Below are 26,420 nucleotides of genomic sequence, written 5' to 3'. Positions count from 1 at the left end.
GGTGCTTTATGTGATCCGGCCAGATTTGGCTTAGCCAGTACAAAAAATAAAAAATACCTGGAAAAACTCAGCAGGTCTGGCAGCATCGGCGGAGAAGAGTACAGTTGACGTTTTGAGTCCTCATGACCCTTCAACAGAACAGAACAGAACTTTGTACTCTTCTCCGCCGATGCTGCCAGACCTGCTGAGTTTTTCCAGGTATTTTTTATTTTTTGTTTTGGATTTCCAGCATCCGCAGTTTTTTGTTTTTATCTCTTGGCTTAGCCAGTTGTTAGCCATATCCTTTCAAGTCTGTGTCCTTTTGACTTAAGGGAGCAGAGATGAGGGTGCTGCCAGCTACCTAGACCCTAAGCTTGGGAATCTTTCTTCCTCTCCCACTGATTTTCTTCCTTTAAGACACTCCTTAAAAACCCAATTCTTTGAGCAGGTTTTTGGTCATCTGCCCTGATATCTCCGTATATAAGCCGGTGTCATTTCTTATTTTACAAGGCCCCTATGAAGTACCTTGGGCATTTTATTATGGTAAAGATGTTATATAAATACGAGTTGTGTTATTGTTGACTGAAAGCTGACCAATGCTGGACTGTCCCTAAAAAGTGAGAATGGGCAGAACTCTATTCTCGCTGCGTTCACTCCGAGTGCAAATCTGACTGTAAGCTAATTGCTGCTGATGTTTCATTGGAATGTGGTCAGAGCTGAACTACACCTGCCTGTTGTTGCCTTATAATATCTCTTTTGCACTCCTAGACTGCAATATGTTTTAAAAACAAAAAACTGCGGATGCTGGAAATCCAAAACAAAACCGCTTTGCAGAACACCTTCGGTCTGTCCGCAAAAATGACCCAGACCTCCCTGTCACTTACCATTTTAACACTCCACCCTGCTCTCATGCCCACATGTCTGTCCTTGGCTTGCTGCATTGTTCCAGTGAAACTCAATGCAAACTGGAGGAACAGCACCTCATCTTCCGACTAGGCACTTTACAGCCTTCCGGACTGAATATTGAGTTCAACAACTTTAGATCTTGAACTCCCTCCTCCATCCCCACCCCCTTTCCATTTCTTCCCCCTCCCTTTTGTTTTTTCCAATAAATTATATAGATTTTTCTTTTCCCACCTATTTCCATTATTTTTAAATCTATACCTTTTATGCCCTTTTAGTCTTATTTCACCCCACCCCCACTAGAGCTATCTGTACCTTGCTTGTCCTGTTATCCATTCTTAATTAGTACTTCTTTTAGATAATATCACCACCTTCAACACCTCTTTGTTCTTTTGTCTGTGACATCTTTTGGTTATCTGCTCCTATCACTGCTTGCTTGTCCCTACAACCACCCCCTCCCCCCACTTCTACCCCCATCTCCCCTCCCCCCCCCACCCCCCCCAACCACCTTAAACCAGCTTATACTTCACCCCTCTCCTATTTTTACTTAGTTCTGTTGAAGGGTCATGAGGACTTGGAACGTCAACTTTGTTCTTCTCCGCCGATGCTGCCAGACCTGCATTATGTTTTGTTCCGTGTCAATTATTGTGAAGGGAAACCTCATCAACATGGGCGACTGTAACATCAATGTTTGAAAAATAATACACGAGAGAAAGAGCTGATGTGTCACATGACTCATCCCGGCCCATAATGAAGCAGTTGTTGACCTTACTGTCTTGCCTGTTCCTAGAAATCCCATCTTCCATGTGATTTTACACATCTAAATGATGCTGTGCTGTGAGTGACATGAACTTTGATCTCTTACACTCGAGGCTTTAAAAGATCATAAACGTTTATGAGAGACCAGTGAAATGGGATCTTTGTTATGGTTCGAGTGATTACAATGCTGTAAAATGCATAGCTGAAGTGTACACTCTGAGGCAGGGTGTCATGCTGACCCTTAATGGCCCACTTTGCTTCAGAAGGTCACACTTGTACAAGAGTGGGACAAAACAAAAAGATTACCGATTAAAGAAAAGCACATTGACCTCTTGAACTCATCTGAGACCACCCATTATATGCTAATAAGCAGTATTCAGGGGCATCATGTCAGAATTTCAAGTAACTGAATACTAATGTCTTTGTATTGATTACATTCAACTGAGATCCTCCCTTAAAGGAGGGCAATGCTATCAACTGTTTTTGAAAAGGATTCAGGGTATCTGGTACTTGAGAAGAGACATGCTGGGACACAAATTGGCATGTGCTGTTTTTCAAACATAAAATGGGCATAGAGTATCCCAATTTAGCAATGAACACTGCCTGCTCCCAATCTACATAGGCGCTAGGCCCATTGCTAAATGTGTATGACCTTTTCTTTAGCACTACTCTCTGCTTTCTGTCTCTTAGCCAATTTTATATCCATGCTGCCATTGCCCTTATAATTCCATGGGTTGCAATTTTGCTAATAAATCTACTTTGTCAAATGCCCTTTAAAAGTTCATATACAGTACACAACAGAAAATTGCCGTGCAGATACTTACAGCATCCCTCAAGTTGCTCAAGGAAATTGCTCTTTGAAAGGCAAGAGTTATGTGAGTGAGTGCCTCCAAGCAGGCAGCATTCTGTGGCCCATCATTCTGTGACTGCAAGGGGTAGTGGAATGAAGAAACTTACAGTGCAGATGGAGGCCATTCAGCCCACTGTACCTATATTGGCTCTTTGAAAGGGTTTTGCTATTAGTCTCCTGCTCTTTCTCCATAACCTCGTAGCCTTTTTCCCTTTTCAAGTATGCATCTAGCTGTATGTTGAATTTATTGTTAAATACTGTGTACAGTTTTGGTCTCCTTATTTAAGGAAGGATGTTAATGCATTATAGGCGGTTCAGGGGAGGTTTACTAGATTGATACCGGAACAAGCGGGTTGTCTTATGAGGAAAGGTTAGACAGACTGGGTTTGTTTCCACTGGAGTTTAGAAGACTGAGGGGTGACTTGATTGAAGTATATAAGATTCAGAACGGTCTTGACAAGGTGGACGTGGAAAGGATGTTTCCTCTTGTGGGTGAGTCCAGAACTAGGGGGCACTGTTTTAAAATTAGGGGTTGCCCTTTTAGGGCAGAGATGAGGAGAAATTCTTTGTCTCGGAGGGTTGTGCGACTTTGGAACTCTCTGCCTCTGAAGCAGTGGAAGTGGTGTCATTGAATATCTTTAAGACGGAGGTAGATAGATTCTTGTTAGGCAAGGGAATCAAAGGTTATCGAGGGTAGATATGAATGTGGAATTAGTAATACAAACAGATCAGCCATGATCTTATTGAACAGCGGAGCAGGCTCAATGGGCTGAATGGTCTACTTCTGCTCCTATTTCATATGTTCTTATGTAAATCTGCTGCCACCACCCTTTAAAACAGTGCTTTCCTGATCATAACAAGTGTTGTGTAAAGATAATTTCTCCTCATATCCTGACTGCTACCTTAAATTTGTGTTGTCTGGTTACTGATCCTGCTGCCAGTGAGAACCATTTCCCCTTATTTACTCTATCAAAAATAAGTCTGGGGTACCTTGGACTTGAACCAGGAGCCTGCAAATCTGCAATCGTATGCTGGGCCACTGAACTAAACTCCCACACCCTAAGACAGTGTTGAAGTGTCACCAGAAGCTATACTCTACAGAATGATCAAAAGCCCGATTATCAAGTGAGACTGGCAAGGTGCAAAGGCATGACTCATCTTGTGCCAACGGGCTTTTAAAATCACTGAAAGTACAGCAACCTCTGCAGATTATTAAATCCATTAAAAGTGAGAGATTAAATCTCTGGAGCAAGGAGCCTAGCGGGGGGGGGGGAGTGAAAGGGAGGATTTTCTGGCATAGCCCTGGCTTCAGCTCTTGTTATCTTCAAGCAGAGAGATTGGTTTGATTTCCGTTAAAGCCGCTATTCACTTTCCTGGTTTAATTATCCTGGGGTGAAGCCCATCTCTCGAAGCTTGAGCTTGTTGTGACCTAACTAAAATTAACCAAACAAGCTACTTGTTTTTTCCTGATTTCCAAAAGTCCTGTTTCATTTCCCCAGTGCATCCCCCGTCCCACTCCCCACCACACCCCAATTACAGGAAATGCTTCCGACCACTGATGTCCAGACAAAACAAAGACTGCATCCAGGAGGCACATTTTCGCATGATAAAGAGTCAAAATGTTGCCTGTACGTTAGTCTGCACTGGCCTGGCATTGAGGCTTGGTTTGCATATTTGGCTAGATTTAGAAGTGAGGGCTGGCAGATGCTACTTTGAAATGCTGTGCAGACTCTGCTGTTCCAGTGCAGCCCCAACACTGGCATCTACCCGGCTATGTAGAAAATTGCCCAGGTATGTACTGTACACAAAAAGCAGAATGAATCCACCCCAGCCAATTACCGCCCCATCAATCTACTCTGAATCATCAGTAAAGTAATGGAAAGGGTCATCAACAGTGTTATCAAGCGGCACTTGCTTAGCAATAACCTGCTCACTGATGCTCAGTTTGGGCTCTGCCAGGGTCACTCAGCTTCTGATGTCACCACAGCCTTGGTTCAAACATGAACAAAAGAGCTGAATTCCAGAGGTGAGATGAGTGTGACTGCCCTTGACATCAAGGCAGCATTTGACCAAGTGTGGCATCAAGGAGCCCTAGCAAAACTGAAATCAATGGGAAGCAGGGGGAAAACTCTCCACTGGTTGGAGTCACACCTAGCACAAAAGAAGATGGTTGTGGTTGTTGGAGGTCACTCATCTTGGTCCCAGGACATCACCACAGGAGTTCCACAGGGTAGTGTCCTAGGCCCAACCATCTTATGCTGCTTCATCAATGACCTTCCTTCAATCATAAGGTCAGAAGTGGGGATGTTCACTGATGATGGCACAATGTCCAGCACCATTCACAACTCCTCAGATACTGAAGCAGTCCATGTCCAAATGTGTCAAGACCTGGACAATATCTAGGCTAGGGCTGACAAGTGGCAAGTGACATTCACATCACACAAGTGCCAGGCAATGACCATCTCCAACAAGAGAGAATCTAACCATCGCCCCTTGACATTCAATGGCATTACCATCGCTAAATCCCCCACTATCAACATCCTGGAGTTCCCATTGACCAGAAATTGAACTGGACTAGCCATATAAATACTGTGGCTACAAGAGCAGGTCAGAGGCTAGGAATCCTGCAGCAAGTAACTCACCTCCTGACTCACCAAAGTCTGTCCACCATCTACAAGGCACAAGTCAGGAGTGTGATGGAATACTCCCCACTTGCCTGGATGAGTGCAGTTCCCACAACATTCAAGAAGTTTGACACCATCCAGGAAAAAGCAGCCTGCTTGACTGGCTCCCCATCTACGAACATTCACTCCCTCCACCGAAGAACAGTGGCAACAGTGTGTACCATCTACACGATGCACTGCAGGAATTCACCAAGGCTCCTTAGACAGCACCTTCCAAACCCACGACCACTACCATCTAGAAGGACAAGGGCAGCAGATACATGGGAACACCACCACCTGGAAGTTCCCCTCCAAGCCACTCACCATCCTGACTTGGAAAAATATTGCCGTTCCTTCACTGTCGCTGGGTCAAAATCTTGCAAGTTCCCCCCTAACAGCACTGTGGGTATACCTACACCACATGGACTGCAGTGGCTCAAGTAGGCAGCTCACCACCACCACCTCAAGGGCAATTAGAGATGGGCAATAAATGCTGGCCTACATCAAGCGAAGCCCACATCCCATAAATGAATTAAAAATAAATGAACGGTAGTTAGTGGGGAAGGGGGTAAGATGTTGTCAGTGGCTGGAGTTAAACTGGCCCAGAAATGGTGTGACATTCAATTGACCTAGCTAATGGGACTTTCTTGTTTGAAAAAAAGACCTCCATCAGGATGTTTGGACCAAGCTGCTAGCCAGTTGGTTAGCCCCAATGCTAGGTGTTGGTTATATTATAGATGGGTGTAAGGAAAATCATGGGCATAATTTTCGGGTCGGCGAGCGAGGGCGGGGCCAGCTCGCTGATGTGTAAAATGACGCGTGGTGACGTCGGTTGTCCCGACATTAACGCGCGTCATTTAGATTTTCAGTTCAGCGGACACACAGCTGACTCAGCTGTGCACCCGCCAAACTGTCAAAGGCCTGTTAAGGCCATTTATAAACTAATTAAACCAATAAACGGAACTGCCCGTCCAACCTTAAGGTTGGCGGGCAGGTGAAGAGCCCAGGCGGCCTTCACATTTTTCATGGAACCTCACCCATGGGCGGGATGAGGTTTCATGAAGTGTTTATAAATTGAATAAAAAAATTTTTTTTAATTCATTGACATGTCCCAGCTCATGTGACAGTGTCACTTTTATTTTTTATTTTCTTTATTCAGCTTTTTAAAACTTAAATTAATCTGCCCGAGGCACCTCTGTGCCTCAGGGAGATTTTTGCACTCTTTTTGCGTGCATGCACGGAAGGGCGCAGGCCCCGGCTCAGGGAAAACCGCCCCCCCTCCCCCCCCAGCCCGCATAGGGAGCGCACAACACTTCCAGGCGCGCGTCACGCTGGGCGGGCCTTAATTGGCCTGCCCATGTAAAATGGCAGCGCGGACCCGACTGGGGGCGCCAATCGGGTTTGCACCCGCCCCCGCACAACCCCTCCGACAGGGGGAAAATTCTCCCCCATGTTATCAACCTCCCTGGAGGCACAGGTGAGCCCTACCTCGAATCCTGCAAGTTTCTAGGCAACATAAAGGGGAGGCAGCATTGCAATCCAGGCCCCCCACCTGCTTTCTCCTGGACTTTGTGCCCGGCATACTGGGTGTTACTGGGGTGGGGTCGGGGGTGGAGAGTGGGAAGGGGGGTGCAATAGGTTTTCCAAACCTCCTGAATAATTCTGGAGTCTCCAAGCATTGAAGGCCAATCTCTAGAACGCTGCTGCAAGCAGCCAAGGAGAACAATCATTGGGCATTAAAAATGTTATTTTCATTTTATATGAGCCTTTCAATTTATTAGTTATATGGGAGGTTGGGAAGGTGGCTGTTTATCTGCTCAGGAAATTGCAGGCTGGAGGTTATATGAAGTAATACATCCAATTAGAGTTGGCAACTGTAAGGGGAGCGATATCTGAGTGCTGTCCATTGTTTTTTCCAAACCCAATTGCTTGTCAAGACATGGACCATTTTGTCCTTTACTCCCTTCAGCTGTCTTGTGTGTTCAGCTAAAATGTGTCCTGCCTCTGCTGAACCCCTCCCAGGCTGTGACCAATGGTTGGTTGGTTGTGTTTTAATCCATCTGAACTGCAAACATTCTTATGTTTTATATCTTGACTGTCATACAAATGGCACATCTTGCTGCTTACACACATTAAAAAACAACCAAGTTGTACTAAGATAAAAAGCAAAATACTTTGGATGATGGAAATTTGAAATATTCATTTATTCATTGTTTTATCCCCTTTTTATCCCTTTTCCATCCTGTTTCCCCAACCACCATTCCTCCCCCACCCCACGCCCAAAAAGGCCATCTGTTACTTGTTCCATGTTGTTCATTCACACAGTGCTTACCCTTGTTCTGCTATTAACACATTCTGCTTTCTTACCTTATGCCACTGTTAGCACCTTCTTTAGCCCTTACCACTACCATTAACACTCCTTTTGTCCTTTTGTCTTTGTCAATCTCTCCTTAGCCCCCACATATTGCTGGCCTTCTATCCAGCTTCACCTGCTCCAACCCCCTTAAACAGTATAAATTTCATCACATTTCTACTTCTCTTTAGCTCTGAAGAAGGGTCATACAGACTCGAAACATTAACTCTGTTTCTCTCTCCACAGATGCTGTCAGAGCTGCTGAGTTTTTCCAGCATTTTTTGTTTTTATATTATATTATATAAGCAAGATGTACTGCTAATGAGAGACATACATCCTTGTACAGCTCCTCTTATCTGTAACCTCTGAGTACATGTGTAGTAAGGTCCACGGTTGCACATTAAGCTTCATGGCTGCCACACAAATGCACAGTGGTAGATGTCACAGGTTTAATCCTCTGAGATTCACATTGGGCTAGGGTCTGACAGGTGTTGACACCTATTTGGTGCCTTGCCCAACTGGGCATTCAGAATGATTGAGCTTGGCCAGAGAAACTATTCAACTTTGAAGGCAACATAACTGAGCCTGACATGCACACACATGCACTTGGATAGTATGGTTCAGTGCCACAGACACATAATGCATTTACCCACGGAACCATTCATATCTCTTCTTGTTTCGTGTAAGCCTAGCATGAATTGAAATCTCTGGTTGTTTAGAGACAGGGTGGGGTTATGGATTGATTGGCTGAAGGTTTCATGCCTTGGCCCTCCACAAACTGAATCATCAGTTTTAGTCTTGCCACCATGTGGTTGTGTCAAGCAAAGACTGGGCTGGTGGGATGAAGGGAGAAATTTGGACTTTAGCTGATAGTGTGAAACGGGCAATATGGGAGCAGCTGCATGTTGCACATCTCTCTGGATTTTCATTTCTTTTGACTTCAGTACAGGAGCTATACATAAACAGATGGCTGATTCATTATCTCCAGTTTTATACCATCAGCTAAAGTCAAAATAACTCATGTGTGTTTACAGGGCTGAAGCAAAAGGCAGGGGAGATTCCTGAGTACCTCCTGTTGGCAACATCGGGAAAGGCCTGTGAGCTGGTCACCCATCCTTTCTCCACAATCTGTTGTGGCGTTGCAGACAGGTGGAGCCAAACTTATCTTCTTCCCATTGTAGAAATTAATGAATAACTGGGAAGCTGTCGACCTTAGAAAATATATATTAGCATTCAGGCTTAAATAGTAAAGGACACAAAAACAAATTCACAGACATTCACAAAACTCCTCCCAATGGCTTACATTGAGCAACTAAAATCGAAAGACTAGGAAGCCTCAGTCTTTGGTCAGTACCGAGCCAATTGCTCTCAGCCAGGATGATGATAAGTGTGTTACAATTGGGAAGAGGCAATTTGACCAAGGTTCCTGCTCCTGACTGTGATCCAGTTACACCTCCTGGGCATATGTCACTATGGACGCCCAATGATGCGACTATACCTGACAACCAAGTAGCTTGAGAGTAGTCAGTTAAAAGTGATGCAGTGATTAACACCAATGAGGTGAGATGCCAAAGGGTGCCAGTGCTTTTGAAACAACACTCAAGCACAAACTTTGCACCTTTGGAGAAGGATTGCTGGTGCAAATATTAAAAAGGCTAAATATATCTAGAGTCCAGTATTTTGGAGATTTTATACATCTAACCTTCTCTTAATGATACCTTTTGAAATTGGTCTAAGTCTTTTGCTCCAAGTTGGATCTATGTGAGCTTTGTCATATTAAGAATATCTTTTTGAATTGGAGGAAATCTAATGGGCAATACAGTAGGCAGAGAGTAGGCAAAACGCCAAGTGACAGGGAACAGATGGTGACCCTATGGGTCAAAGGGCTAGGGAGAGAGAAACAAGACAGGAAATGTATATAATTTAAAGAGAGGATGGAGGGTTCTCACTTGGGCAGTCATAAAGAACTCAGAGTAGTGCCTGTAAGAACAGGAAATCAAGGTGCAGTTTCAAGATCTGCTGGCATGTATTGGTGGTTTTAATGGGGCGGAAGAGCTGTGGAATTGGTTTCACAGAATCTGGAACAAACAGTAGCTACTACTCACTGTTGTTTGTGCAGAGTTCAAATTAGAATATTGAGATGTTTCTGTCGTTGAATGTAAGATAGATGTTGATGAGATCCACCGTAAATCCAGGCATATAAGATGGCCCCATTTTTTCCGGCCCCTAAAATCATGTTTTTGCATAAACTAGGTGTATAAGTTGACCCCCTTTTTAGCCACAGCATGCTTTACTTGTGTTAGTACTAGTTGGCCTCAATTTTTCACCCCATAAATGCATGTTTTACTGACCGGTATCTTATAAGTAAGTCAAGGACACCTTTCGGGCAGAACACTCATAGAATGGACCTTGGCGTAAGGGATCAAGCAGGCTATACAAGCTGTGTTGCACAGATTTGTGGGAGTTTAAGATACACCACTCTTTTGGCAGGATGTTCCGCTCCTGCCAGCAGCGGGAATCGTGGCGGGCAGGGGAGCAACATATGGCGGGAGGCCAAAAAACAATTTCCTGACATTGGGAAATTAGTTTGGAATCTTGTTCTCCCAACTTTCATGGCGGCTTAAAGGCAGGTCAAGTGTCTCGCGGAGCTATGTCGGGAATCCAATTTGCATCTCGTGCATATTCATTAAAAGCCCAACATCCAGAATCTTGACCCCCTCCAAATATAGCACCTCGCCAGTGGAAATTTAGAATGTTCTGTTTCATGACTGTACATAATTGGTACGTGCCTGGCGAGGTAGACTTCTTCCTGGACTTTCAGGTCAGTAGAGGGTGCTTTCACCTCCCTGTCACACCATCACTGAGAGATATCAGTTGCCTGTCACACACGCTGTGCCAAGGGTGGGCACAGGTGAGGGGTGTAACCGAGTCAGGACTGGAGATGGAGTCAAGGAACAGAGTGGAAGAGTGAACGGCTGTCCGGGTGCCATTCAAATATGGCACCTGGACATTGGAGCCTACGAGGTGATGGCGGGATGGGCCACTTCTTGCCCGCCCCACCATGAGATTCAAAATGCTCCTCACAACTGCATAACTAATGAGGCGAACAGCACAAGATCTCGCACCTTCAGTCACTCCGCTCTCCGGCGGAAGCCACTCTGACTTTTGATTCCACCACTGGATTTAGTCCCCAGAACAAAACTTCAGCCCTTTGTGCTGGATATTGATGACTTTTCAAAATGGTGACCACCCACACCCGTGCTGGTGGTTTACTTTCATACTCAGTGTTCAAGTTGACCCCATTTTTGGAGGGATTTTTCCAGACTTCAAAGGTCGACTTCTAAGCTGACACCTACGGTATTCTTATTCTTTGTGGCGATATTTGAATGGGGCAGTATCTGTAATATTCTGATGATCTTCCCAGTGCTTTATTTTGATTCATGACTTTGGTTTGGATGAATAATTCATTGTCGTCATTGTCAGTCCCACAAAACGAGGATGATATCTGTCAGGCTTCATGTTTTGTGTGTCCTCAGGTATCTCAGCAGGCTAATCCTGGAGCCATAGGTCTTTGGGCAGGGAGGACAAGAGTTGCCTTGAAGAAGGGGGTTTCTTGAGCCAAGGTCCTGTTCTTCCTCCTTCCAATTTTATCAATTCTCCAGAGCAGAGTTTATGGAGTCGGGTTCTGACTGTGTTGCGGCTTGTTGGATGAGGCAGCACCACATGACACGGTTAGGAGCAGGTTCCTCCCACACACCAATGTCCCCTTTCCAATGAGGCCTTCAAAGTGTCCTTAAAGAGTTTTCTCTGTCCTCCTTGAGATCAGGTGCCATTCTTAAGTTGTGAAAAGAGGATCTGCTTCAGAAACTGATTATTCACACGGATTGTTACAATCCCAGCTGATGTTAATATTGAACAAGTCAGATCCCAGAATGAAACCTGGTTTGATAATTTCTGACATTTTTGTTTGGAAATCCTGGAGGAAAATTACTGAACAAGTTCACAGAAGTTTACTGATGAACTTTTATCATAAGGAATAAAACATTTATTAAACAAGGAAAAAAAAAAGAACTATATTACGCCAGTCAAACAGATTGGAAAGATTTCAATACAAATGCAAGAAAATGATTCAAACTCACACCATACTTTTTTGCCAGCAATACCCTTACAGACACAAAACCCCAGTGAAGATTTACCACTATCTTAAACCCAAGGCTCCTTGCTTGGGCTGGACCCAGTTGCAAACGGTTTATTTCTGGCTGATTAGTGAGCATTCACTAGATGCTTTTACACTAGCTGATATCTTTCACTGAGACACCAAAAACTGCACTCTAAACTCAACTTCAGAGCAAACATGAGTTCCCTAAGCACAGTCCCCAGCAGCCTTGCAGTATTTCATATCAGAGAGCTTAAAACTCCTGTCACTCTAAACTTCTTTTCTGTCTTCCCCTGTGTCTCTGTGTGTCACTAGATCCCGTCGCTTGGGAACAGCACAGTTTTTCTACTTTGTGTTTTTTCTCGAAATCACTAAACTACTGACCCCTATGTAACCCATCTCTTTACTTCAAGGGTTGGAAAACCTCATTAAAAATGCAAATCAAACGAATCCAGAAAGCCTGACCTTTTTACCGAGAGGCTCTCCAGACTTCCCGGCGCCAAGCTCACAAAAAAACTAAATGAAACTGAAACCATGTTCCATCTTTCTTAACACACAAATATAAATTAAACTTAAAGTTATACATTGTCCCTAACAGGATGTAGTGTCCAGACCAGTGGAGGTGATTTCAGATGATCATGGTTGTGATGCTGGAGGAATTGGCTTCAGTAATAATGCTGGATTTTGTTCACCTGAACCTCCACTTGACTTAGGAGCCCAGTAATTAAATCAAGGTCAAAGATGGAGTAATCATTCATTCATGTTAAAGTCATGAATCAAAGTAAAACACTGGCCTGATCATCGGAATATGACACTGCCCAATAGGATACTGCCCCATTCGCCATACTTATTACAAACAATAGCAATAGATTCCAACAACATCCATCTCACATCCATTGACAAGAACATCTCACTTTTCTAATTTCAAATCCACAGAAACAACTGTGAGTAGTAGCAACTGTTTGTTTCAGATTCTGAGAAGCCAATTCTACAACTGTTCTCCTCATTAAAGTCAGGCAGATATGCCAGCAGATCTTGAGACTGCACCTTGATGTCCTGTTCTTGCCTGTTCTATCAAGAAAATCATTGATGTGACCAATAATACTCATGTTTTGATGTGATGTGCGCAAATAATGGGAATCAAACTTATAAATCGAGAGACAGTAAACAGGTCCATTATTCCCAGGGCACATTTATCCCATTCGCTTTGTTTCAATTCATAGGAAGCATGAGCTCACTTAAGAAATAGGCCCAACACAACAATGTCCTCATTTACCTGAGAAGCACTTTAGATATTGCAAACATACCAATATACAAAATATAATGGACAAGAAAAACCTACTGGTCCTTCCAAGCTGTCCCATAGACTTGGAACAATGCCCCTCCCCTCCACCTAATCCGAAACCATGTAGTCTCCTGGGAGAGGTGATATACCAGATGAAAGAGGTCAATTAGGGAGGGGGAAATATGTGGAAAACTCCTGATCCCAATAAGTGATCAAAACTTGTTTGGGAGATTACATTGGCCTTGGTCAGAATTCTAGGTTACCTACCTACCCGCCATCCAGCCATGGCTCAGTTGGCAGCACTTTTGTCCCAGAGGCATAAGGTTCCAGGCCCAGGGCTTAACCACAAAAATCAAGACTGACACTCCAGTGCAGTGCTAAGGGAGTGCTACATTGTTGTAGGTGCTGTCTTTCAGGTGAGACTTCAAACTGAAGCCCCCTCTGCCTGCTAGATATAAAAGATCCCATGGCACTACTTTGAAGACGAGTTGGGGAGTTATACCCAGTGTCCTGATAAATAGTGTCCTCACTCAACATCACTAAAATAGATTATCTGGATATTATCACATTGCTATTTGTGGGAGTTCATTGTGTGAAAATTGCTACATTGGTAATGGTAATTAGTCCATAAAGGATTTTAGGCACCGCTCTCCTTTAGAGAGAGAGGGAGAAAAATAATTGGCTATATAATTTGAGGGGCCTAGCTCCACAGCAAGCATGGGGCAAGGCAAGAAGTTAGGCCTCCAAGAACTACCAGAGCCAGTAGAGGGATCAAACCCATGCTGTTGGCATCATTCTGCATCATGCTCTAGCCATCTAAGCTAACCAGCCTCCACACCATTCACTGTTTCCTACATTACAGCAGTGACTCCACTTGAAAAGGCATTTCATTGGCTATATTCAGTGGTCATGAAAAGTGCTATATAAATACAAGTCTTTCTTTTCTTTTACCTCTTAATTGAGGTGGTCTCCGCCCCGTGCCAGAAACAGGCCCAGTTCTCGCTTGCAGCAATTGCAGCTCTCGCCTGCTCAGGCATTCTGTTTTACTAATAAAGGGAAAGAAAAAAGTGCTTCCCGGCCACACCAATGCAGAATCATTTTCATTTCCTTGGAGTCCTTCATTGGATAGAATTTCTAACCCAGAACAGGACCTCTTCAAGCAGGATATGGAAATAATTGATATCATGTTGGTTGGGAGACGAGTTTGGTGTTTTACTGAGTAGCATCTTTGGAATGAAATGAAAACCATTCAAGTTTGGTAAGCTAAGTGCATCACTGTGTCTTGGAACTGTTTAAGATGCGTCCCCCAGTCCTTTCGCCCCAACTGTCTTCATATGATTCCCCATGTGATAACTTCCCGTTCTCAACCAGCAAATGTCAAGACAACGTACAGATTTCTCCTACACCCACCCTGTTACAAATTTCAGGCCTGTACTTCCAGGTTCAGCATCACTAACCTTGCTTGTAAGCAAACCTTGTATCCTAACAATTGAGAGTTTACCTTTATTGTCCAAAGTCTAGTCATATAATAGTGTGACCCTGGGGTCAAGTAATGAAAATTCCTGGTTGTATGAACTGCATGCTGTAATCTTACTCTTGCTTCATGTATGCTGCTTCTAACTTTCAGAAAGCACTCTAGTAAGACGAGGCTAACTATAAACCATCAGACTGACTATCGACCACCAGGCTGACTTATTATACAAATAACATGTAAGCGAACAAAATAGCAAATTCTAATTTTTAACCTATTTCAATATGCCCCTCATAGCACTGAAAATAACAACACACTACAGTTTATCTCATATTCGGCTAAATACACATTTTTGGTTAGAATACCCTTTCACAAAAGGGAAGCATTTCTTTCGATCTCTGTATTTGATTTTCTTATGAGAATTTGACAGACTTACTGGGGGGTAATTTTGTCTTTGTGTGTGATAGTGCAAAAATGTGCTAGCGAATCAGCAGCACATTTTACATCTCTTATGATTTTTATTTCCACTAACTTCTTTTGGGTTTGGTCAGGAGCCAAAGCTTGAATATTAAAATGAGGGTTTCTTTATCTCCAGCCTCAACATGTTGGATTAACATAGATCCCTGGATGCACTGATCCCGTTCCATGCTAAAACTGAGCCCATTATCTTGGACAGACTCTTTGGGTCTAATTCTTTATCTGCTGAAATCTAATCTGTTTTCCTAAAAGCTTTATGTTCTGCTGTTGAGCTGAATTTGGCCCATTAGCGATATCTAAATATTAATGTCCCAAAATTCCTCAGAGATGAAATGGCTGACTGAATACTCAAAAAGAAAAATGTGACACCACACCATTCTTAAACTCCGTAACTGAGATACAGGGAGAAATTGGAACTGAGACTGTTCTAAATTTTGTCTCTTACCTTCACCTCTTCAGTTAGATGTCGGAATCAGACTGAGAAACACCAGGAAATGAATGGAAACTTTAGCCTCTCTGGGGTGGAGGGAAATTCAAAACTAACACATTTCCTCAGTCTAATTTGAAGCAACTTGGATGTATTGAAGCGCCTTGGGATGTTTCATTACATTAAAGGTGCTATATAAATATAAGTTGTTGTTGTTGATTGAACATAGGTAACATATGTTACAGTACAGATAACCATTCAGTGAAGGATAGATGTACAGCCAACCTTTACATACTTTTACAAGCTTTTATTTACATCACAACACATCGCCTAGCTGCAATTCCTAATCCAACCTCCAGTTTCAATCTGCTCCTCTTTATAGGAGCACAGCTGAATCCCCAGTTAAGGTCCACTACATGCATATAATTAAATACAACTAATATACAATTAACAGTATAGACCTTTTGAGCCAACTGGTGTTTTTGTTCTATAAATTTCATTCATTTGCGTAGCGCCACTTATGCAGACTACATCAATTCCCATTGGTAGACAGTGCTATGGGCCATTATTAGCGCTGCCCACAGTGCTGTCTGCCCCCAGAAAACTGACACAAATCTGCATAGCGTGCTTCAAGCAGTACTGCGCAAACAAACTTTTCTCCCATTTGTTGTTAATCTCCCATTCCCTGCTTCAGCTGGCAAAAAAAAACTAGAAGGTAGGCTGCAAAGGAATTTAAGAACTTCTAGCAATTGTGTTCATTATTTTAATCAGCCTGCTAGAAGGATCATTGAAAAGAATGACAATCCCACAGCATCCTCTACAAACTTTCCAAGTACATGTAGATGAAAAACTAAAACATTTCATTCCTTCTGAAGTTAATGGGCAGATGTCCAATTGAAAACAACATGAATGTAGCTACTGGATCATCAACCAGCAAGTTGGAATGTGTAAAAATATGTGACTGCGAGCAAAATGCATTTGTTTATCATTAACCTTTCAGCTTCACACACAATAGAAAGTTGGAACTGAGTCCTGTTTTCATATGGCTTTGGAAAGCATAAATCTCTTAACTGTAACTTCTGTGAAATATTCTGGGATTGAGAGATAATAATCTCTTGGCTTTCTGTTATCACAGGATCCTAGCCTTTTACCTAGGGCAAAGATAATTGATACTTATTATTCCTGAATTTCTGAGACAAGTTTAACCTTCTTGCAGTTGTGCACAAGCATTGCCATTGCACTGATTATCTGTTAGCTCACTGTGACTTTGCAGCTTGCAACATTGTACATTACCTTGAAAAGTTATTTCTGGGCGGCCAGTCATGCACTGATGTCTTTCCTCAATATTTAGTCTGGTATTGGGAGATTGACAGAAGGAGGCTGCTTGCAATTGATGATGGACGAATGTAAAAGGGTGCGATCACTTAAATTACCACATAATGAGGATAAAAGTATTGGTAACCTTTCCAAAGGTGATTTGGGTAACAGAGGTGCCTGGCCAATCCCAGTAATTTGCACAATAAAGTAAGCTCACTCTGTAGCCATATGATGGAAAAGCACAACAGATCAAACTTTGCTTGTGTCTTGAAGTGGACCTGGTTCAGAAGAGGTGGCATTGCAGCATGCCTGGTAAGAGGACAGAGCAAAATGTCATAAGGGCACGGGTGATCTTTTTTACCTCTCAGTTAATCTTATGGTGCATATTGGATGTAGGTGACTTGCCATCGGATGGTACAGTTCTTTATTTGGGCTGTTGTTGGTTTGGGGCTTATATGGCTATTCCTGCACTGTCATCACCAGATGGGTTTTCTTTTCTTTATTCATTCTTGGGATGTGGGTGTCGCTGGCAAGGCCAGCATTTGTTGCCCATCCTTAATTGCCCTCTCTGGGGTGGAGGGCAAATCAAAACTAACACCTATGCTTGTAACTAAGCTGGGAGAGAACTCTTCCTTGGCATATAGTCTGTCTGGCCTGGAATTTCTCCTCTTCCTCCAAAAATATGTGATAATGGTTTCCATTGGGATACCTATCGTCCCAACATACAGAAAAAGTGTCAGTGTCAAAACCCTTGGCACATGGTTTCCCCAACCACCTAATAGAAACAGAAAAGAAATCTTAAAAATGGATTCAGAAATAGCTCAAAATGCTGCTATAAATCTTACCATAGGGCGCTTTCAGTGTGCTTCCATTAACAGCATACCCCGGAAAACCATCTATTTTATGTGTGACCATCTGGAAATTGTGTGTAGGTCTAAATGATATCACCAGGACCTAATTTTAATATAGTTATCATACAGAAACATAGAAAGTTTACAGCACTGAGGGAGGCACATGGCACACTGATGGGTGTTTCTGACACCAATGCAAAGCCTGAACAGAATATGGAATGGATCACTAACTGGCAGGAGGTCAGGCAAAATAGATCATTGCTCATTTTTCTGACTAGTTGCACCTATATTACACCTATGAACCAGGCGTGTCCCATTGAAAATTCATTTCGGTGAGTGTCCTGAGAGTAAAGTCCTCTACTAGACCATTTAAAAGTTTAAATGTGTGTCTCTGGAAGTCATTGATTGTTCCTGTGAGCCCTCTTGGACTATTTAATTTATAAAAGGTGAAGGAAATGAATTCTGAATGTTTTTCTTCCAATTTGGTGTTTAAGTAACCTTTAAGTTCTTACTCTGACTAAACAAAATATCACTGTGTTTATTTTGTTATATCCGCTCCTGTCAATTCATATTTCGCAGTTGATTTTTAAAAACCAAGTCACAAATTGTTAAAATAATGAATACAAAGGCCTCCCTGGAAGGAACATTAAAAAGCAGGAATGTTGTTTCTCTGGATTATCTGGATTGAGGTATTTTTAACCACTGCCAGTCAGCTTTATGGGATGTGAGATGCGTCACTTTTCTTTAATGTTTTCTTTCACTGATCTTACTGTCGTCATGACAACATTAGAGTCAAGTAAATGAGAGGTCAGAGGTTTGAGTGTTTTAGTCTGCCTGGCTGGCCAGTTGGGAGCCGAGCATTACAGCATCATGTCAAACTGGGCTCCACTCAAGGAACGACTAGAGTATATGTCATTCCTTTGTTTGCTTTCCCCATCCTGCCACCCCCTCACCACACCACCCAACCCTTAACAGCATGACATTTGAAGTGGTAGATATGGAACCCTTAGATGTTTCAGCAGACCACAGACCTGGCTTAGGGCTTGGGATGTATGTTAAAGTGACTCTCGGACCCATTTTACTCAGAGCATTGGAGAGAAAGTGGAGGGTCGGGAGTGTTGGAAGAGAGGGAAAACTCAAGGCTTTTTATGTTGCTGCAAATTTATAATTTCGTTTTTTTAATGGTATTACCTCTGGCTTATCTTGATATTGACATTAGTTTTTATTTAATTTTGTATAATTCCTTCAGGGAAGGCAGGATAGTTTCCAGGTGCAATAAGGAGAACGCGTGTTCAATCAATTGTGTCATTGATTGTTATTAGTTTCTAAGTGTTAAGCACTGAGACGTAGAGTTATTGCTCAGCATGATTTTTTTCCATACCCTCGTTGATGAGGAGGTGGCACAGTCTGTAGATGGCCCGCCCATTATAAGTTACACAGTTGTGCTCAGCATGCGCTGCCAACTTCAGTACTCATTGGAATCTCTTTCCCTGAAGACCAGGCTGAGGTAGAATATATTTTCCTCCAATTGGTTTGTTGAAAGAAAGAATTTTCATTTACATAACATCTTTCATGACCTCAAGATGTCCCATTCCTCTTTACATCAATGGAGTACTTTAGTAGTCATCACTATTGTAATGTAGGAAACACGGCAGCCAATTTGTGTGCAGCGAGGTCTCATAAACAGCAATGTGATAATGACTAGATAATAAGTTTCAAAGAAATTGGTTGAGAGATAAATATTGGCCAGGACACCGGGGATAATTCCTCTGCTCTTCTTTGAAATAGGATCTTTTACGTCCACCTGAGAGGCAGACAAGGCCTCAGTTTCATGTCAAAAAGACAGCACCTCCAATTGTGCCCCACTCCACAGGTACAACACTGACACATCAGTCTAATGGGCTGGGGTGAGAATTGAACCTACTGCCATCTGACTTGGATATGTAGGAATGTGTGTACCACACAGCCACAGCTAACTTCTGCCTTAAGTGAATATATATCTAATGGGGTATTCCATATTTAATTTGCGCACCTAATCTCCCACTATAAGGAGAAAAATATACTTCCAGATGACTTTTTAAGAAGTGCATTTTCTCTGATCCATGCTCCACTCAAACGAAAACTTTCAAAAACCTAATTGCTTTCTTAGAAATATTTTATTCCTGCAAGTGGCAAATGGTTAGGTTTATGATTTATTTTGATCATAGGAGGAGGAGGTGTTCTCTTTGAAGTGAACTCTATCATATTTATTTTGAGGCAATGTTCATTGTCTTGTGGACTGTTTAGGTTCCACAGGTGTTCACAATGAGCAGCTTCAGTGAAGGTTGGATCCAAGTGTTTCTCTGCAGCTTCTTAAGATTCCAGGTGTAAATTGAAGCTTCCCCCTCTGATATACAATTGGGTGCTTTTATTTTAGAAAACCATCTCTATTCTGGAGGAGAGAACAAGTGGCCTATTTAGTAGGAAGAAGAGCAAAACCTGGACAGAGTATATAAAAAATTTAATAGTCAACATCAGACTGATACCAAGAATGTAAAAAGCAATTGGGAAGGGTGGCAAGATTAGCCAAAAATCCATAGAATTTGATGGATCTGGATCTAATCCAATTATAGCCCAGTATAGCTGGGGAGTGGATTGAAGTTAAAAATCAGTATTAATATGCAAATCCTTTATATGTTTCCACCTCAACTGTAAGCCATGATTTTATAATTTGCACCCACACAGAGATACATTATAAAATACTTCTTTTATAATATACTTAACTATCTGCGTGTGTGCAAGCACTATTCCTGGCCAGTTTTCTACTGTCCTCATTTCAGGCCAACATTCTTATGTCAATACTGAAGTAACCAAAGGAAACATTTAGAATGGAAATCTTGTATGTAAACATTTGTAATGATGCAGTAGCGGGCTCTGGTCAGTAGGCTGCCCTGTGAAGCGAGTTCTTGAAGTTTCTCTCCTAACACTGCTGTCAACTTATATCCAAAGCTCATTAGAGCCAGTGGAGCACTTTTTGAAGCATAGTCAGTGTTGTACCATAGGGAAACCTTGTTCTAAAAATCTGAGGTGGATCTAAAAAATAGTAGGAAAAGGGATGAGATGTGGAACTGGCCCTAACTTTGTATCACAACAGTTATATTAGTTTCACTAAGTTTGCTCCTTTTAGCCCCCTCTCCTGAAGACAGTACCTTAAGTTTGCCCCATAGATGCCGACTGCCCTCTGCAAATGTTCCCCTCCCCTACCTCACCCAAGTGACCACATGAATACATGAGAGTTGGAGATAATCAGCATCAGCAACTATAGGGTCGCTACAGCCAAGGCTAGCCATGTATCCTCACCCAATGTTCTCACAGCCTCCAACGTGTGATACTGGATTACAATCTGTCATACACCTACTTGTTCCCTTGTCTGCACAGTGAGCACCTAGGCCAATTGTGGTATCTTTCCACTCTCCACCCCATCCAAACCATTACTATCTAAAATCAGCTAATTAGCCATAGACCTCCTTGTTCTCTTTAATGGCATGAAAGGCAAACTGAAAATACTGGAGATCTGCTAGTCAGTCAACATCTGTAAAACAGGTGAACATTTCGTAGCCCCTTTATCAGAACAGATCTAGAGCTGAGGTACTCAGCTGCCTTTTCTCTTTACAGATGCTGACCAACCTGCTTTGTATTTTGGTTGTTTTCCGTTTTTATTTCAGATTCCCAGAATTAATTTTTATTCTTATTGGTACAGTAGCATGCCCAGTCAAACATCATAGGCACCCCTTGCCAGTTCTTCATCAGCCTTAAATGGATATAACTCCAAATCAATCCATTCTTTCTTCCCAGTAAATATGTTTGTCAAATCAGCCAGAAATATCAACTGAACAGGCTGGGAAGCCTGAGAACAATTATCAGCCCCAGTGCAAAGTGCGCTCTGCCATCACCTTGAATCTTCCATTAAGATTCGGTAGAAGATCTGGTTATCTAAAGTACTGCATAGTGGGAAGTACTCCTCAAGTTACCACATGCAGCAAGAATGGCAAATGAGATTGTGTAGTTTTACTTGTTTACCATTTTGAGTGGAATTGTGAACACAATCTGAGAAATACATTTATAACTTTGCTAGAAATAAAGATGCAAGGAAATCTTGATGATTGCATTTATGTTGCTAAGCACAGTGACAAGGGTATTGATACCTTGGAACTGTTGGACATGGACCATACCACCCGGACAATACCGTGACAGAGCAAATCACTTGCCTGTTAATGAACTCATCCAAAGGAATGAATGGGCTAAAAATCAGGCGTGTTGTATAATGGGCATGCATTCTGCGCTGCCATATTACCAGCCAGGCAGTGAAGTTCAAAATTATCCCACCACACACCCTCACCACCCCCATCCCCCACCCCCACCCCAGCCATCACTTTATGTTCATTTTATATATGGGCCATCAAAATGACCAGTATTTTTTTCCATTGCTCTTTGGACAAATCCTACATCATAAATCATATCAAAATTACCATCGCACCCGTCATTGTCACAGCAGGAATGACAATGCGATTCTTCATCTCTCACAGAATGTTTTGGCAAGAAGATGGCACCCCTTTAAATGATGGATTACCAAGGCTTTCTTGATTCATGTAGCTGGGATTAAGAGCTCACTGTAGGCTTTTGCTGTATGATTGCCTGCAGTGTGTCTTTTATAGGGAGCATTTGTTGTTACACGAAAACTAAGGCGAAGTTGGTGCATCAGGACAGCTCTGCCCTATTAAAGGCTGTTCAGCGAGAAAGCTGATATGCAATGTGTTCATGATTTTGGTTTTGCTCTCAATAGAAATTGAAGGCTCAGATTTGTAAATGGAGCAGTTTTGTGTTCTCTGATTATATGTTCATGTTAACCTTTATTGACAATATAATATTAGTTTTCAGTTTTGTGGTCAATGTGTCTTGATACACACTGCCTTATGGGTTGATATAATACAGATCAAGTTGTAGTCTCTTTAAATGATGCTGAAAATTGGGAAATTCAGAGAAGCCTACAAGTCACGAGCAAGCTGGCAAATGAAACTGATGTTTGAAAAAAATGTGAAACCTTGTTTAAATTCAAAGAGAGGACGGCAGCAAAGTGAATGAAAACAAATTTGATCAAAGGCAAAATTTGGCTTTGGTCCAGCTCTCTGTGTCTTTATACCTTACTCTCTATCTGTGCGTGCTTTGTTCCCTCTGCTTCAATTCTTGTGGCTTAATCTGCCTCACTTTCTCTGTGCCTTATCATCTGTCTCACTAGCTCTTTCACCCAGTTTTACTTACTGTCTTGCTCTCCAAATTTGCTGTTGCTGCCTCTAGACTGTGTTCTATATACCTCTTTTGTTCTGTTTTTGTGCCTCCCTTTCTCTCATGTTTCTGTCAACTTCTCTGTCTCGCTATCCCTCTTTCTCTCTTTCTGTATGTGTTTCCCTTGTCACAGCATATCTATGTCTCCAAGTCACTTTCTTTATTTATTTGTGTGTCTGTCCCTGACTCTTTCCCTCTCTGTCTGTGCTTCTTGTTATGCCTCAGTTCCCTTTTTATCATCGTCTCTTATTTCTGTGCCTACTTCATTTGCTTGCCTGCTCACTAATTTTCTCTCACTCTCCATTTTTTCCTTGTTCTGTCTCTCCGCCTTTGCCTATGGATTTCTCACATGTCTGCTTCATAGCTTGCTCTCATTCAGGTTTTCTCCCTCGTTCTATTTCTTGCTCGGCAGATGCAGTTACTAAAAGCTTGAACTTGGGAGAGAGAAAGGAAAGAAATTAGTCCCAGTGTTGTGTCAGACATAACACTGTTGTTTTCAGTGTAATAACGTTTCGAGTTACCCAGTGTTTGGCTTTGACTATTTATTACCAGAGTTTGGATATTTCTGTAATTAATCCAACTGTCTCAGCAGCAGTGAGAACTCAGGGGGAATATCAGGTTTCCTGTACCAGCAGTTGCTCATGAACTGCAAAACAAGCCCCAGTACGTTTGCAGTTTCAGTCTGTAGTTGCCATTCTACAGAAGATACAATCATTTGCTTTTCAAAAGCACAGCTTTTTTTTTTGAAGCTTTAAGGCTGTCTGACTAAAGTTTTGGAACTGTCAGTGAAAAAGTAGTGCTGTGAATCTAAGAAGAAAAAAAGATCACAGATTTGCAAAAACCCGTCAGCATGCACAATTCTCCCTACAATGTGTTCACATCCCGCATAAAACAATGGCTTTGATTGCCACGAGTTAAAGTAACTGGAACATAAATTTGGCTAGAGGACTTTTTAATTGAATGAATTACTAGAATTTCAGCTGTGGAATCAATTTTTCCAGCTCCTTCAATAAATCATCATGATATATATCCCCTGTATATATGTATATACACAGCAAAATAGTCCATTGCTGTATTATGTCAATTGCACAATGTGATGGCTTGGATACTACAGTTCCTTATTCCAAAATGGGTGCTCTGTAGATATTTTTCAGAAAGAATATCAGTATAATCTTTTTAATATTAACTAATGTAAATAAAATAAATTCGCCTTTACACAAATTGTTCATGCAGAGCTCAGACATTCAATTGTTAAAGATTTTGTAACTCTTTTTCATACATCAGCCAGCTCTATTTTAATAGTTGATGTGGACTGGGCAACCTTAGCTAATTTTCCATTTCTTTAACTTTGCATTGAGGACCTGTAAGGGTTAACAACTCTGATTGGCCTTTCTCCAAAAGGTTTCAACACAGGATGTCCCACCTAGGCTGCTTTGCCCAGCCAAAGAGCCTTAATCCTCAATCTCCAAAGAAAATGATAAAAACACAATTTTCTGTGTTGCTGGTAGCAGTGGGTCTGGAATATTAATATATAATTCTGAAGATTCCAGGACAATCCTGGAGAAATTGCAATCTTAAGGGACTCCCTGGTGGCTTAGTGAGTCTGTTCATTGAATAGCTGAGCATTCCAAATCAGAAAGGACCCTGATTTGATCCCCAATCGGGTTTGTCAGCTGACCTGAACCAGAGTGGCTGTAGGAGTGCTACACAGACCTCAGTCTCCCAGAATCTCTATCACTCAACACTATCCCCCCCAATGGAAGTGCTTGTGTGTGGACATGGAATAAAAACAGACTTGAGCTAGCTTGCGAGGTTCAAGATGGACACAGCCCCTATTGTCGAGTGAAGAATAGACACTTGATTGAGGTGGTGCACCTAGTGGCCACAAAATTATATTCCAACAAGGAATCAGCACCTTCAAGTAAAGAGGGAGTGGGGGTGGGGGGGAGAAAAGTAAAGAAGGAAGTGTTGAAAAAGCAGCAGAACTATTTAATCAGCGAGAAGGTGCAAAAGAAAATTCGTAAGAACCCCTGTGTCAACAATAAGAAATGTACTTAGAGATTTAAAAAAACAGAAAATCTTTGGTCATAATTGAGTCAGATTCAGAAAGTAAAGAAGGTTCATTGTCATGTCTTTTTCTTCACTCGCTCATTCTCTTCTAACACGACCCTGTTCTGTTCACAGGTTGAGGGAGTCCCACAGGGTCACCATCAAGGTGATTCGAAGGATGCAGTATTTTGTAGCAAAAAAGAAATTTCAGGTGAGTCCTTGATGGCAGAAGGCATGGTAAAAAGCATTTCTCATTGTTTCTTTGAGACCGTGTAAAAAAGTTTTGGCAGAGGTAATTCTCTTCTGTAATGACTGCAAGCTACGCCCTCTATTCTCTGGACTCTACAATGGGGACGGCCGTCTCATTGAGGAAGGGTAGACTGGAAAGAACTGGGACTGCTGTAATTTAGCCTGGCTGAATGTAATTTATTTCTCTCTCTGCCAACGACCTTGACTCTTCAACTTCAGCACCTATATCACTTTCCACTAACACATTCCAGTCACTTTTCACCAACTCTAGAGCTGCTTCCACCCTTTGTGTGAAGTTATTTGATTACAAGATAAGAAAGCAGACTCTACTATTTTTCTCTCTACTTTTTAACTAATGCTTTTCCAGGTTATTGCTATGCATAGCAGGAAGTATTGCTACACGCGCTGTTGCCCTTCACTATTTAACATTACGCCCTGTAATTTTACGTTTTATGCATCTGTGTTCTTTGTCATGTTCTTGATTCATTTTCTTCTGTCCTCACCTCTCCCAACTAACTGTAGCTGAAACGAGGAAAAATAGTACCCTGTTCTCAGAAGCCAGCTAGGTCAGAGGCTTGGAATTCTGCAGTGAGTAACTCACCTCCTGACTCCCCAAAGCCTGTCCATCATCGACAAGGCACAAGTCAGGAGTGTGATGGAATACTCTCCACTTGCCGGGATGAGTACAGCTCCAACAACACTCAAGGAGCTCAAAACCATCCGGGGCAAAGCAGCCCGTTTGATTGGAACCCCATCCACTACCTTCAGCATTCACTCCCTCCACCACCGGCGCACAGTGTGTACCATCTATGAGATGCACTGCAACAATTCACCAAGGCTCCTTTGACAGAAACTTCCAAACTCGCAACCGCTACCATTTGGAAGGACAAGGGCTGCAGATGCATGGGAACACCACAAACTGCAAGTTCCCCTCCAAGTCACACACCATCCTGACTTGGAACTATATTTCTGGTACTTCACTGTCACTGGGTCAAAATCCTGGAGCTCCCTTCCTAACAGCGCTGTGGGCATTCCTACACCACATGGACTGCAGCAGTTCAAGAAGGCGGCTCACCTCCACCTTCTTAAGGGCAATTAGGGATGGGCAATGACTGCTGGCCTAGCAGCAACACCCATATTCTGTGAACAAATAAATAAAAAAAGCAAATTATGGTCATGTTGGCACAAGGGAGGTGCTTGATATCCGTCATGACCTCACACCGCTGCACATGCTACCATCATCATCATCACCCACCCCCGTCCCCTCACTAAACGCAGAGGCATTTAATCCCCTACTCAATGTTCCCAC

General features: G+C 42.4%; 1 protein-coding gene and 1 long non-coding RNA gene across 7 annotated transcripts in view; one reads left to right on the top strand and one right to left on the bottom strand.

Annotated features, from left to right (window-relative positions):
• The window catches only part of LOC144684740 (potassium voltage-gated channel subfamily KQT member 1), a 767,141-nt gene that overhangs the window by 498,264 nt on the left and 242,457 nt on the right, over window positions 1-26,420 (top strand). For all 5 annotated transcript variants that reach the window (XM_078548916.1, XM_078548914.1, XM_078548911.1 and 2 more), the window contains one exon: window positions 24,998-25,073. In XM_078548916.1, the coding sequence (XP_078405042.1) occupies window positions 24,998-25,073 (76 nt within the window). The remainder of the gene's footprint in view (window positions 1-24,997; window positions 25,074-26,420) is intronic.
• The window catches only part of LOC144684741 (uncharacterized), a 108,775-nt gene that overhangs the window by 53,305 nt on the left and 29,050 nt on the right, over window positions 1-26,420 (bottom strand). The gene's annotated exons all lie outside the window — the stretch shown is intronic.

Source organism: Cetorhinus maximus, chromosome 9 (genome assembly GCF_964194155.1).
Source record: "Cetorhinus maximus chromosome 9, sCetMax3.hap1.1, whole genome shotgun sequence".
Classification (NCBI taxonomy): Eukaryota; Metazoa; Chordata; class Chondrichthyes; order Lamniformes; family Cetorhinidae; genus Cetorhinus; species Cetorhinus maximus.
The sequence above is the reverse complement of the archived record's forward strand: the minus strand, read 5'-3'. Positions and strand labels throughout refer to the sequence as shown.